Raw genomic sequence first — 14,296 nt, forward strand, 5'->3', positions numbered from 1 at the left:
ACTGGGGATACCAGGACCATTGTGCACATGTGTTGCTGCGTAGGTTTTTGGGTTGCTATGTATTGCAAAATTGCTTCAGCTGCAGGATGAGCCTAGGATCCAAACTGTGTTATGTCAGTGTGAGGCCAGGTGGAGCAGCTGTGGGTTAGTTGCACTTCATTTCATTACGTTTGTCCCCCTTGCATTCCAGGCTTCCTGTATCCGCATTTACTCAGCCATACATTGCATCCCTCTTGGGATCTTTTGCAGGTGTGCATCTGTGTGCCTTCTATTTCTCCTGTGACTCTTTAGACCCTACCCCCAACTCCCTACCCCCCCATTAGGCAAAAAGAAAGAATGAAAACATCCATCCATGCAAGACTTTTTATGAGTTTTCAGTTTCAAAAACATGTTAAAAAATTTCATTTAGACGGGATCTGTCAGAAGAAACTGGAGGATTGTATGATTTAAGTGAGAATGCAGAGTTCAGCGAAGATGATGAACGCCCCAAGAGGGACCTCCTATGTTATTTCGGGGGGGGGGGCAGTTGCAAGAAGCGACACACTCTTGCATAATTTCCTATTTATTGCATCCTTGTGATTTCACTACAGCTTCACAGGTGATGTTCTTATCTCTATATTTTCAATGATTGGCTAAAAATGAAAAGGACAAGAACACATCAGAGTTAACACCTCCAAGGATTCAAACTCCAGGGACTTTTTCATTTTTAGTTGACATAGTGGAGTTTAAGATCAAAACTGAAAGTGATTTAAAAGAAAAAGAAGAACATGTAAAACATTATTTAGCAGTTTGTTTTAATGAATGTAGGAACTGAATTAGTAATTAGTTTAGCAATTCTGGCTGTAACCCAGAATAAATTGGGCATGTTTGTAAGGGTGGATGTGCAGGTCATGAGAACATTTACATAGACATCCTGCAACCATCTACAGAATAAGGAAGGTTATGGGGTCTATAATCTTGTGCACATCTACTCAGGAATAACCTCCCATCAAATTTACTGGACCCATTCTTATTGAATGCCCTTTCTAAAGTACAAAAAGGCATTATGATAATATTTGAAGTTATTTCTACTCACTGCATAATCCATTGTCGCATGAACCACGGCAGTCCCCACAAGGTGACCCAGACTTATATGGGGTTTGAAGTGATCCCATCATGTTCCCTCTGGAATGATAAATAAGATAAATAAGAAGTAAACAAACAGGGATACATTTGTGCTTTCTGTTCTCAATTAGAAAAGTATTTATGCATATTTTTTAGAAAGTTCCTTTAGTCTACTGTTGTATTAACCTTTTGTGTGCTGTAAGTTATTGTTCTTAATTTTTCCTTAATTTTATTGTTCAAACTGCTCGGATGTTTTTTGACAAGCACTGCATACATTTTTGAAATGAATGTGAGGAATAGGGTTGCACGCTGGATTTTGCTGAAGCTCCAAGTCTAAAATGAATTGAGCTCATTCAGGTGGATTGGGGCTTTGGCTGAGTTGGGTGGAGACAAGGCCAAACAGGGTCAGCCTCCCAGAGCGACTGGGAAGCTGGGAGAAGGAGACCTCTTCCCTGCAAGGTAAGACAGCCATGCAGTGAAGCTGAGCAGGACTGAACCCTCCTGCCTCTGCAATGCAGCTGCCAGGGTGGGATGCAGAGAGAAGGAGGGGCAGTAGCTCCTTCTGCCTCCCAAATATATTGGCTTATTGTTCTAGTCAGATGCAGGAAAAAGGAGACTGGCCAACTCACTCTTCAACTGAAAAAGTCTGGGCAAACTTGGAAGCAGGTTTATGTAACAATGATGAGAAATTAGTTTCTAACACATACAAATCATTGTTAGGCTAGGAAATAAAGGATGAAATGGTTGAAATAACAATGACTAATTGTGCTAAGGATGTTGGACATAATATAGATATGGCTGCCTGGGAAGAGCTTTGGAAAACAGGAATGAAATTTATAGCATGTTATGGCTTAAAAGAAAATTATTACAAGATGATATATAGATCATATTTAACCCCAAAGAAACTAGTTCAAATGTACAAAAATGTATCAAACAAGTGTTGGAAATGTAATGACTGTGAGGGGTCATTTTATCATATGTGGTGGACCTGCAGGGAGGCGAAGGCCTTTTGGGACGTGTTATATAATGAAATTAAGAAAAATAAATAAATTGGCTTTTCCCAAGAGGCTAGAATCCTTCCTACTGGGGATAGTAGACAGAAAAATCCCAAAGGAAGCCTCAATGGTATTTATGTATGTGACTACAATGGCAAGGATTCTCAATGCACAGAAATGGAAGGAGGAGGGAACACCCTCAAAGGAAGAATGGTTGATGAAAATCTGGGAATACGCAGAGATGGCAAAACTGACAGCACTGATAAGAGACACAGATTTCAAATCCTTAAAGAAGACTGGAAACCCTTTCTAGTCTACAGTGGTACCTTGGGTTACATACGCTTCAGGTTACAGACAGAAATAGTACCTCGGGTTAAGAACTTTGCTTCAGGATGAGAACAGAAATCGTGCTCCAGCGGTACAGCAGCAGCAGGAGGCCCCATTAGCTAAAGTGGTGCTTCAGGTTAAGAACAGTTTTAGGTTAAGAACAGACCTCCAGAACGAATTAAGTACTTAACCCGAGGTACCACTGTATTAAAAAAGTTATTCCCCATATGCAAAGACCACATTGGGGTTTGAAGTGTCAGAAAATAGCCGAATATATTAAGAAACATGTTAAAGAGGATGAAATTATATAAGACGGAACCTTAAAATGCAATTGCATGTAATTTGGGTTACAAACATCTATGTGGGGTGAACGAGAAGTCACTAGTTTTGTGACTTCCCTGCCTATTCTCCTGAGGAATATAACTGTGACTGCTCCTATGAACGAGGAAAAAATTGGGCTGAATGAAGTAAGCCTCCCAGAATTCTCTACACTAGTTGTGGGTGCACATGGAGGTTTTCTGCCAAATATTTTCTGGAGTGGCACGGGATTTCCCCAGGATTTAGAGCTGGCATAAGGAACTTGATATGGTCAAAAATACAGAGATCAAACCTGACACCTTGACGTTATCAGCACCACACTCTAACCAACCAGGCATGTTCCCTGTGCAAAGGGCTTCTCAACAGCTGACAATCAGCTGAAGGAAAGGCACTTTGTGGGCTCTGCATTTCAAAGTGGTCACCTGATGTAACTGGGCTGTCAGGTAACTGACAGGTGGGCTGCCAGACCCATCATATGAGGTCTGACTGGATCCTCCCAGATGGTGAAGTTAGGGAGTCCATTTCACTGAATATTCAGTGCAATGAACATCCCGGAATGAAAGTCTTCAACTGTTTAGGAGGATCCAAAGGGGGCGGCGGGGGGTGGGGGGCAGTTTTCCAAAAAAGCTTTTGACTTTGTCATTAAAAAATAAATCCACTGCTGCTTCCTTTTTTTTTAGGCAAATAGCCCAAAGGTAATAAGAAGGACTTTGCTGTTTTTGTTTTATGGTTGGTTGGCAGCCATTGAAATGCAGAGTTAATACAGTACTAGCGTGCTGCCCAAGTGTCCTGTGGCTCTTATGAGGGTTCTTTTATTCAGGTTTGTTTTTTTTGTAATATATAAAAGGAAAACAGATATGAAACATAAATCCTTTGGAGACTATGGGTAACAAACGACAAACAAACAAACAAACAGATAAATAAATAATACATACGCAGGACAGTACTGGCAAACGTAGAGGTACTTCATCCTGCTTTGAGGACAATGGGCATCATAACAACCAATTAGGTGAGACTTGTGCCAAACCACCTGTAAGTATAAGAACATCCACACAAGAAAACATATTGGAATCTGTTTCCATGCCGAACAAGGAAAACATACCGTACATTTAACAGCTTTTTTAAAAAAACAACCAAAATATCATCACTTTGTGTTGTGTCTAACTGAAGCACCCTCATTTTTCCCCTCAGGGAAAGGAAGTTTGAATAAGCTGTGAATGAGAATGGCATCCGAAGAAAAAACAGAAAGAAAGGCACAGCAGAGATAAGGACTATCCATTATCTGAAGTTCTGTGTGAAAAATATGGAAAAAGTACTGGGTGGAACGCGAGGGAAAAACCCACCTCTTTTCGGTTTTCTTCCTTCCTTCTGTGAGGTCCCAGGCAGTAGCAAGCCAAGATGTGAGTGGGCTGTCAGGCATGGACTGACTAGCTGAACCATGCGCTTGAGAAAGATACAAAACGGTGTTTGAGTTACCTGAGTGTAATGACCAGTTACGGCCCCTGGACGGACTGCTCCAACACCGTACTTGAAATCTTTCACCTCGTTGTACCAAGCTTGAATCACATCATTCCATGGAGTAGCGTGAGATGATGCATATATATTTTCACCACATGAGATGCCATCTAGAAGTTGAGACGGGAAGCATTAACAAAACTCATGATTCCTGACCTAGGAAATTCTGTAAACAAGAGGAGTCATGCAATGTGTCAGAGGAACATTCTGCGACAGGTAAACGCTTGTTTATTCCAAGCAGAATTTGTCCCCCCACTCACAAATCTGTCTGGTTAGCTAGTTGGTTAAAGCTACTCACATTTGAATGCAAAATAATTATTCTAAAGCAAAAGGTACACCTGTTTTGTTGTTAGCACATGTATGTTTGCCTGTAAATGTCTTTTCTAAAAGGCACTCGCTCTCTGGGGGTTTTAGAATTACTGCAGTGGTGTGTGGTCAGTGGACTAGGCAAGTCCCCATAAGAGTTCAAGAGCCCTCCTGACACCTTTCCAAAGCCCACCTGGCATCTTGTCAGAGGCCTGGCGCCTCCTTCTCAAAGCCCAGGAAGCTTCTGCCCAGCTTAGGGATGGAGGCGCAATGCTCACGTGTGTGACATTGTGGCGTCGTAATGTCACACATGCAACATCACCCCAATTGCCCTTGCAAGCTGTCACCTCTTACCTTAACTTTCCCTATGAAAAATTTCACTGCTTGCCACTGAATTATTGTATTGATCTCTATCTCTATCTCTAGTCTCCAATCTCCAGCTCCAGCTCCCTCCATTACTGTGATTAACAAGGCAGAGATATTGAAGTTCAAAAGCAAAATGTTTCAGGTTTCACCTTCTTTAGAACACGTGAGGGAGGAGGAAGCTGCAGTGTACTGGTCCTCTGTGCTTAAAAAGTTATATGTATCACAGGTGGACACAGTGCGTGTCGAGGCAAAGCTGAGCTGGTGAGAATGGCATGTGGAATTCTGACTTCAGATGTTAGGGAGAATTGGAGCATTCCTCTCCATTGTTCCTCTTTCTGTGGGATTCCTCAAGTATTTTTAATATTATGCTCAGAATGACAATTGCGGAGTCAGTGCAACAACAGTGAATGTATATTAGATATGGGTTAGATTTTAGATCACCCTCAATTTTTTGCACAGTGCTTACTGACAGATGTACTTGCCGGCAACTCTTTGGTTACTTGGGCTGTGAGCAAATTGACAGTTGCTTGCCCAGCGTTTTGCATTCGCTTCAGCAGCTGAATTCCATCTCTAAATGAAAAAAAAAAATAGTAAATGTGTGAATGGACACATTCTCTAAAAATGGAGAACATCATATACCTCTGATTTCTTCAAAATTTCATGTGTTCTGTTCTAGAGTCAGTCACCAACCTCAGTCCCTGGATGATCTTAAGCATTGTTTAGCATTACCTTTGCCTGACTCATGCCAGCCATGCTTAACGATAGTAAGGTAGAAAAGGTAAAGGACCCCTGGACAGTTAAGTCCAGTCAAAGGTGAATATGGGGTTGCAGCGTTGATCTCACTTTCAGGCTGAGGGAACCGGCATTTGTCCGCAGACAGCTTTCTGGGTCATGTGGCCAGCATGACTAACTGCTTTTGGTGCAACGAAACTCCGTGATGGAAACCAGAGCACATGGAAACGCCGTTTACCTTCCCGCCACAGCGGTACCTGTTGATCTACTTGCACTGGCATGCTTTTGAACTGCTAGGTTGGGCAGAAGCTGGGACAGAGCAATGGGAGCTCACCCTGTTGCATGGATTCAAACTGCTGACCTTCAGATTGGCAAGCCCAAGGGGCTCAGACCACAACGCCGTCCACATACCTAGCCAGCTTTTAAACCCTGGTTAAGATGGTGAGTTAGGTGCTCTCAGCTACTCATTGGGATGTGCACACATTACCATTTACTTGGGTTCCAGTACACCCCAACCACTAGGCTTTGAATCTATGGATGCACAATGTTATTCATATTCCAAACGTATGCTGCCATTTCTTGTGCTTTGGTGTGTTTCCCTCCAAGTCAAATTTGGCCTGACGCGAGCATTGTAGCCTTGTCCCACTTCTAGTGAAGCCCTGGTGTGTACATTAGAAACACTGATGTTTCCTTCTGGGGTGGTGGTCCTACATGTCTGACATCAGAGTTCCCCCGTCTCCCTCCTCCCACACCTCTCTTGCCAGGAGCACCCCTTCCTTTTCACAGAAGACAGCCTCCATTCCACCTGCCACAGCTGCTTGCTGGGGGAGAAAAGTCTGCATGTTTAGGCAAAGTTGTGGTGGTGAGGCTTGAGCCACAGAACTCAGGACACATTGGACTCAGCTACATTAGTACAGAAAAAGCGTTTTAAATGTGTTATAACACTGTGACCCCAGATGACCCTGTAGAATTCCATCTTTTGCCAACATGATTTCACATTATGAGGTTTACAACACGTTTTCCTGAAATGCTTTTTTGAGGTGTGTAGATCCAGCCATTATATAGCATACCCTCCAACTTCTTCTAGCCTAAATCCGGGGCACCCACCCCACCCACCCAGGCCCACCATCACCACTGCCACCCCCACGCGACTTCCCTGCTCACCCCACACCCACTCAGGCCACTTCAGCACGCCATTGCTGCCCCCCCGGCTGCCTTAACTTGGCTGGTTGGGTTTTCTCTCCACCACCTTGGCTGCCAACTCCGTGAGGGTTTTTTTGCATGCTTATTCTTAGATCTTATTAGGACTTATGTGGGGAATATTTAATTTTGTTGTATATGTCTGGATGTGTTTTATTCTTTGCTTATGACAAATTTTGTTATATTTATCTAATTATGTAAATTGCATTGAGCACGGCTTGAACGATGGAATAGTGACATACGCATAAATGATGATATGCAAATCTGTGCCCACTTTTTGTCCTCTTCTGTCTTTTCTAAAACGATGTGTAAGTGGCATTCAAGCTGTTGTTGAATCTAGTCCTATCCTTGATGATTACTATGAGAGGGTGAAGATCAAAGGTTTTCTGCCTGCAAGGAGGTGTCGTATCCCTGGAAAGCCTTTGCAAGGCCCCTGAACTACATGAATCGGGCCTCTTCCTAGCTTACCATCTTCAGCATGTTGCTTGCCGGTGGCTGCACTCCTCTCCGCAGGGCATTGTGCTTGTCAACAATCTGATTTCGCTCAGCTGGTCCAATTCCTACTGCATGTGCCTGAAGTAAGAGAACGAGTAATATTCCTCTTGTCTTTATTTATAGGATTATTTTTCATTATGCTAATATAATTTTACCACTGTTTCTCTAAGAATCATGAAAAAGTGCTTTGTAGGCCCCATTTGCCTCTGTCAGGCTGCTCTGACCTAAATGAAATCTGAATTGTAAACTGTTGGATAATGCAGTGCCACCAAACTCTCTTTGGCGTATTCTGGATCAGTAGTGCCGGCTTGCGCCTGCAACTGTGGGTGCCTGAGGCTGTGCACTGTCATCACGCCCTTCTGGTGTGTGAGCTCTATGTCACCCCCCCCCGCATGCTGACGTCACTCATACGCGTAATGCGGGTGCAGTGAGGTAGTGCACACACACCAGGGGCATGATGACATAGTGCACATGTCCCCCGCAGCATGCATGCGCAACCGAGCCTGGCTCCCTAATTTAAAACGTTGTGGGAGCCATGGCGCCAGGGTCCTGGGCACCCGACACCTATGCTTTGGATAAGTCTACGGTTACTGAAAGAACAAAGAGACTTGCCATTTTGTTTTTTTAACAAATACAGTTACATTTGTTTGGACTTCCCCTTAAGTATGATATTTTTCAAGTTCATTGTGTTCCTGGATGAAGCAGTAAAACACATTTTGACTGATTAAAGAGAATATTTTGGTTGGCCCAATCCAATCTTAGATTTGAAAACAACCCAACCAATTTTAGTAACACTTTCCCCCCTACTGATTTAAATGGGAGAGAGTTAGGCATGGATGCCTGTGTAGCTAAGAAACTTACTTTTGAAGCAGGTTGTTGTAACACAGCAGCAAAACTCAGCAACACAATGAGAATGATCATCTCTGAAAACAAAATAACAGCAGGGGTTTTTCCTTACATTTGCTTTTTGTATATAGGATGTACTTATTAAGACATGGCACCCCTCTCCTGAGTGCTGGTTTAGATTCCAAACTGCTCATGTGGCAGCAGTCGAGAAGTCGATTTCTGCCTCCCGGAACAGGGCTGGTCAGGTGGCAGATCAGGATCTGCTGAAAGATCTCTGCATGGTTTGCAGAAGATGGATGAGGGTTTTGGACTCCCGGTTGTTTAACAGTGGCAATTCATTGCTGAATTGTACAATGTAAATACAATGTTTAATATAGATTATAGCATACTAATCCCCCACAAAGAAAAACATCAGGCTGTTAGAAGGAATAACTGACCTGTAGTAACTTGGATGTACATGTTCCTTAAAAGTCATTCCCACTGGAATGGGAATCCCCAAGTAAATGCTCATAAAACGGCAGCCTTGAAATTGCTTTAATCACCAATCTCCTTCCCCCTGGGGGCTCTGGGTCTTTTAGTTCTGTCTGTGATCTCCAGACTGAATTGTGAGCACCTGCTGAAAAGTATAGTTCCCAGGATTCTTCTCGGGGAAGGTATAAATGTGAAATTTGTAAAATATACATTAGATATATCCCTAGCATTATATCCATTGAAGACTATGGTAATGCTCATGCATATTACGATCCCAAGACCTCCCCCAATAAATAAAGACACAATTGACACAGAATTTAGTTTAAGGTTATTGGCATAATTTTGGCCTCAACTTTATTGATTACAGATCATGAGTGGTTTGCTTAGGCATTGGTTCCCGACTAGCTGCACCTGACCTTGGCAGGGCAGCACTGACGACTGGACACCAGCAGAGGTCAGTAAGGGAAAGCATTCTGGGGGAGCAATGGACCAGGCTCAGACTCAAGCTCACCCCAAATGCTCCCAGGGGCTCTGGTGTGGCCCTAACCCCTGGAAGGGGATCGGACAAAAGCAAGGTGAGCCCCTGGATTCTTTTAACGGAATACCCTTTCGCGCATTGGAGGGGCAGGTGTGACAACCTCCCCTCCCCTCCACACTGAACCAATGCCTAACCGCCAAACCTTACAAAATTGTGATAATTTGCCATGCGGCAGGCGAAACCCAAGTGGCACCAGCCAATCAGCCAAATGGGGAAATTCCTACTGGGCCCCTGTCCCAAGAACAGATGACCCACAATGGCATAGCAAGGTCATAATGGACCATAAATATAGGGAGGGTGATCTGATGCACAAGGCGAAAAGAGGAAGCTCAACGCAACGTGCAGTGGTATATATAGGTCCCTCGGTTAATGCATGATCAATCCCAATGGCCAGATTTACCCCAGCAACCGAGGGACCACCAATCGGGTTATTGTGGCTATCCAATCACTCCCACCCACACAAGCAATGAGGTCAGTCCTGATGATCTCACCGCAACACATGCTATCTGGGAGGAGGACACGATTTATCACCTGGCTTAAGTGCAGAGTCTTCAGTAGAAGAGTTTTGTAAACTGCTTTCAGGGTGGTGGTTGTTGTTTTTTTAACCGTGAAGTGGTGTGTAAATTTTATGAAATAAATGAATGAATAATAGAAACGTGAACATTAAGATGTCTCCTCCTGAGCTAACCTAACGTGTTTAACTAGGGCTGCCATACATCCGGATTTTCCCAGACATTTCAAAGGTGGAATTGACATCCAGGTGGAATCTCTGAAAGGTGGGGCTTTGTCCTGAATCTTAGGCAAGTCCATTGAAATATTGGTTCAACAACAAAAAGCTCAGCAATTTTGGGGTTTCCTGGTTTTACTTTTTGAAATATGGCAACTCTAGTTGCAAATAACCTTCACATGGCAGGCTATGTGATATAGCAGGCTATGGTATAAACCGGCTACCCCCCATCCCCCCAAAAATCTTACCTTCTCGTTTCCAGTGAGACCAGAATAACCTCCTTTGCAGATTTAAGGAGGTTCTGGATGTCACTGGATGATGTTATGCTTATATACCTCTCCTGTTTCCTTCTTCGCAGAATGACTCAATGTCCAACAGTAAATCACACAGTTTTGTTGAGGGAGAACTTTGGATTTCTCTCATGTTGTTTAAAAAAAGATTTATTTCCTGAAATTGATTAACCATCTTCTATGCAACAACAAAGCATTTCTTATTAGTGAGCTCTTTCATGCCAGCCAACTTCTTATGAAGGATTGATATCTGCGCTTGTTCTTTATCCCATGGCATCCTTTCATCACCCATAGAGCCAAGCACATTTACTTAGAAGCAAGACCCATTTCCCCCCAAAGCGGAATGTGTTTGCAGCTGCAGCCTAAGACTAAACCAACTGCAAACCATCATGAATGGTTGAAGGCACTGAATCATTACAGATTGCACAGATTGCAGTATGTGATCACAAGCTGTTTAGAAAACCCAATGTGTCAACACCCCATTTCATTTGCATAGGTGTGTAGTTAAATCAGATCACTGATGTGCCTTCCTTTACTTTTCATTTAGAATATGTGAGGATTTTAAATGTTGGATGTGTTAATATTCATAGATAAATGCTTTTAGGTAGCATTGCATAATAATGGCTACCCTTTCTTTTGATACAGACTTATGTGCTTCCTATAGCAGAAGAATTTCTCCCTTTGTTGTTGTTGTTTAGTCGTTTAGTTGTGTCCGACTCTTCGTGACCCCCTGGACCAGAGCACGCCAGGCACTCCAAGGGATGCCATGACTTTCTTTGTGCTGGAATTTTTTTTTTAAAGCACTGAGCCAATAATATGTCGTAATATGTTTTCATATCTCGCATATTATCTTAAGGTTTGGCCTCTCATTCTGGTTTTCTTACACAAGATGCATTGGTGTGGGAAATGGGTAGAAAATGGGAGCAGGCTCAAATACTTTGTCAGTGTGATGGAGTCATGGCTCTGGTTGGTGGTCTCATTGCCCATAGACCTTCATCCTTCCCTCCTTCAGAAGAATAACCTGGCCACTGACAAGTGAGTGGGGAAATGGAGGTTATTGCAGAGGTGAAGTACAATTGTGGCCTTGTATGCATATTATATCCCTGGATGGGTGAGTCTATGAACCAGCCCATTGTCTGTGAACTGGCCCATTGTGAATTGAGTCCACATAGTGGCCCATTGTGTTACTTTTGGCTATGACAGATATTAGCAACGAACTTTTCAGTGCAAATTAAGTTGTTCCCATAAATATGTTTCTAAGAAGGGCTCTTCCCAATGTTCTAGCATCTCGAATTCAGGGTTACTTAAGGTGACTTACACAAGCACTTTTCCCACCATGAATTGATTATTTAAATGCAGCTTATAGCAGATATCCATATGTATCCCAGTCTTGTTAGTGGTCCAGCTTTCTTACCTGAAAGATTTTAGAACAGCTGTATTTGGAAAGTCAAACCAAGATCTCTTCTTTTCGTAGTGGGATTTCAGCTTGGATGATTTTTTTCTAGCTTGCCCACCAGAGTGGCAACTCAGTTTGGGTGGAGAGTAATATGTTATAGAATGATGCTAAGCCTCTCACTTCCTCTGGGAACAAGGGGTCCTGAGATCAGCTTGGTAGACACACACCTGATTAAGAGTAAGTTTAGCTATTTCTGTTGAGCCCTTGATCACACGCTTGTGTTCCTGGCTGGAAAATGGATTGTTAATTTGGGGTTTTCATCAGCTGTACACCATAAACATCACAATTATAACAAATAAAGGCTTGACATATCTCGCTTTGCATGTCATGAGTCTATCTCATATATTAGTTTCACCTTTTAAGTTGAATTACTGAAATAAATGAACTTTTCCACAATATTCTAATTTTTTGAGTTTCACCTGTACGTGTGTACCGTCTATGAAACCAGTGCTGGGAGAGGCACCACTTGCCAATGCAACAATTACGTGGTCTCCATGGAGATCACTTCTGATTTGCCCCAGATCAAGAAGGGCATAGTTGCGCTTTGCCGGCACATCAACTAAATGATTGGGGGCACATGCCTGCGCTGTCTAATGAAAAAGTGCGGCTACAGCCAACACCCAAAGAAACAAAGAAGCCTTAAGTCCTGGGCTACAACCATCGCCCCTTCAAAAATAAAAACAAAACAAAACCTTAAGGCTTGAGCAACTTGTTTTACTGCACATTCATTCCGATTTGTTTCCAGGGAGGTTAGACGGCAGTTGCATCTACACCATACATTGATATATGCATGTATGCATTTCATACAAGTTTATATGCTGTTTGATTCTTTAAAAAAACACAGAAACCCTCAAAGGGGTTTATACAAAGAATACAACAATGTAAAAACAATGTAAAATTGTTTTTACAATTGTAAAATTGTAAAAACAATGAAAACATTCAGAAAATTAAAACCAGCAGGAAACATAAACACGTCGGTATTTCAAACAGAGGAGGAGGCTTGTCTAAACAAAAATGCTTTAAGTAGGTGCCAAAAAGAGTACAGTGAAGCTGCCTGCAAGATATCAATTGGCAGGGAGTTCCAAAGTGTAGGGGCCACCACATTAAAAGATCAGTTTCTTACAGATGCAGAACGGGTATTATGTGCCACCTGTAACAATGCCAGCTCCACAGATCAAAGCAGACTGAAAGGGCATGTATGGGGTAAGACAATCTCACAGACAAATCTGTAGTTTGTTAAGGGCAATTGGGCGGGCAGTTGGTGGCTGCTGGTGGCGAGCATGCAGAGGATATTTTGCTTCTGCGATGCATTCGATTGGCATTGTTGGTCGCCCCCCCCCCCCAATAAAAGCTCAACAACTCTGTGCAATTTCCCCCCATTTTCTTAATTTCGAGTCCCCAAGTTTTGGGTCTTATACTCGGGGGCATGTTATACACAAAAAAATGCAGTATGCCCAAAATCTAATAGCTGTGTTCACAGAGCTGCAAGCCCCCGAGTCCCGTAGGAAGAAGAACTAGCCTCTCAGCACCCTTAAAAAACTCCCGTTCCCAGGATTTTAGAGTGTAAATAGGTGTGACATTGCTTTCAATGTATGGTGCAGATGGGGCCTAAAACCACAAGGAGATGAACATCTGGGGCAGAGAGTGGAAGGCTGAGGGCAAGGAAGTCTTTGCACAGGAATGGATGGATTATGAAGCCACAGAATCAAAGAACCATAGAGCTAGAAGGGGCTAGAGGGGCATCTAATTCGACATCCTACTATGTAGTTGCCATGGTCGGAACTGGGGAAAGCCAGAAGCGAAGTTGAATGAAAGGCCATGGCAAAGGAGTTTGGCGAGAGATCCGGCCGTGGTGCCTTTTGCTTCCCTCCTGAGTCACCCTGAGAGCAAACGGGTTGCTGTGAGTATGGCTGTTAGAACAGGGGGAAGGAAGGGCCCAATTCTCAATCCTCAATCCAAAATGGATCAACACAAGAGAGAAAGCAAATTGAGAGCAAAGCAAAGAGTACCTCCAGACCATCACTAGTCGGGTGGGATTCAGCCACATAATACCCATTCTGCATCTGTAAGAAACTGATTGTTTAATGTGGTGGCCCCTACACTTTGGAACTCCTTGTCGATTGATATCTTGCAGGCAGCTTCACTGTACTCTTTTTGAAGAAGAAGAAGAAGAAGAAGAAGAAGAAGAAGAAGAAGAGGAGGAGTTTGGATTTGATATCCCGCTTTATCACAACCCGAAGGAGTCTCAAAGCGGCTCACATTCTCCTTTCCCTTCCTCCCTCACAACAAACACTCTGTGAGGTGAGTGGGGCTGAGAGACTTCAAAGAAGTGTGACTGGCCCAAGGTCACCCAGCAGCTGCAGGTGGAGGAGCGGAGACGCGAACCCGGTTCCCCAGATTACGAGACTACCGCTCTTAACCACTACACCACACTGGTTCTTTAGAGAGAAAACATTTTAAGTAAGCACCTTTTTTGGCACCTACCGTATTTTACCCTCCATAAGACACACTTTTTTCCTCCTAAAAAGTAAGGGGAAATGTCTATGCGTCTTATGGAGCAAATGCCTATGGATGGCGGGGAGATCCTGCTGCAGTCGCGAGCAGAGGATC

The 14,296-nt window shown here is 43.3% G+C and overlaps 1 protein-coding gene across 1 annotated transcript; it reads right to left on the bottom strand.

The window, feature by feature from the left end:
- Positions 1–351: 351 nt before the first annotated feature.
- Positions 352–8,663, bottom strand: LOC310759025 (cysteine-rich venom protein TEL1-like; the record flags this gene model as incomplete). The annotated part of the gene is made up of 9 exons (XM_083605784.1): positions 352–632; positions 1,076–1,164; positions 3,680–3,774; positions 4,221–4,369; positions 4,759–4,817; positions 6,375–6,484; positions 7,332–7,436; positions 8,220–8,281; positions 8,642–8,663. The coding sequence occupies 9 exons, from the start codon at positions 8,661–8,663 to the stop codon at positions 622–624; spliced, it is 702 nt and encodes a 233-aa protein (XP_083461910.1). The 3' UTR covers positions 352–621.
- Between the last annotated feature and the right edge of the window lie 5,633 nt (positions 8,664–14,296).

Source organism: Podarcis filfolensis (assembly GCF_964270895.1).
Source record: "Podarcis filfolensis genome assembly, chromosome: 3".
Classification (NCBI taxonomy): domain Eukaryota; kingdom Metazoa; phylum Chordata; class Lepidosauria; order Squamata; family Lacertidae; genus Podarcis; species Podarcis filfolensis.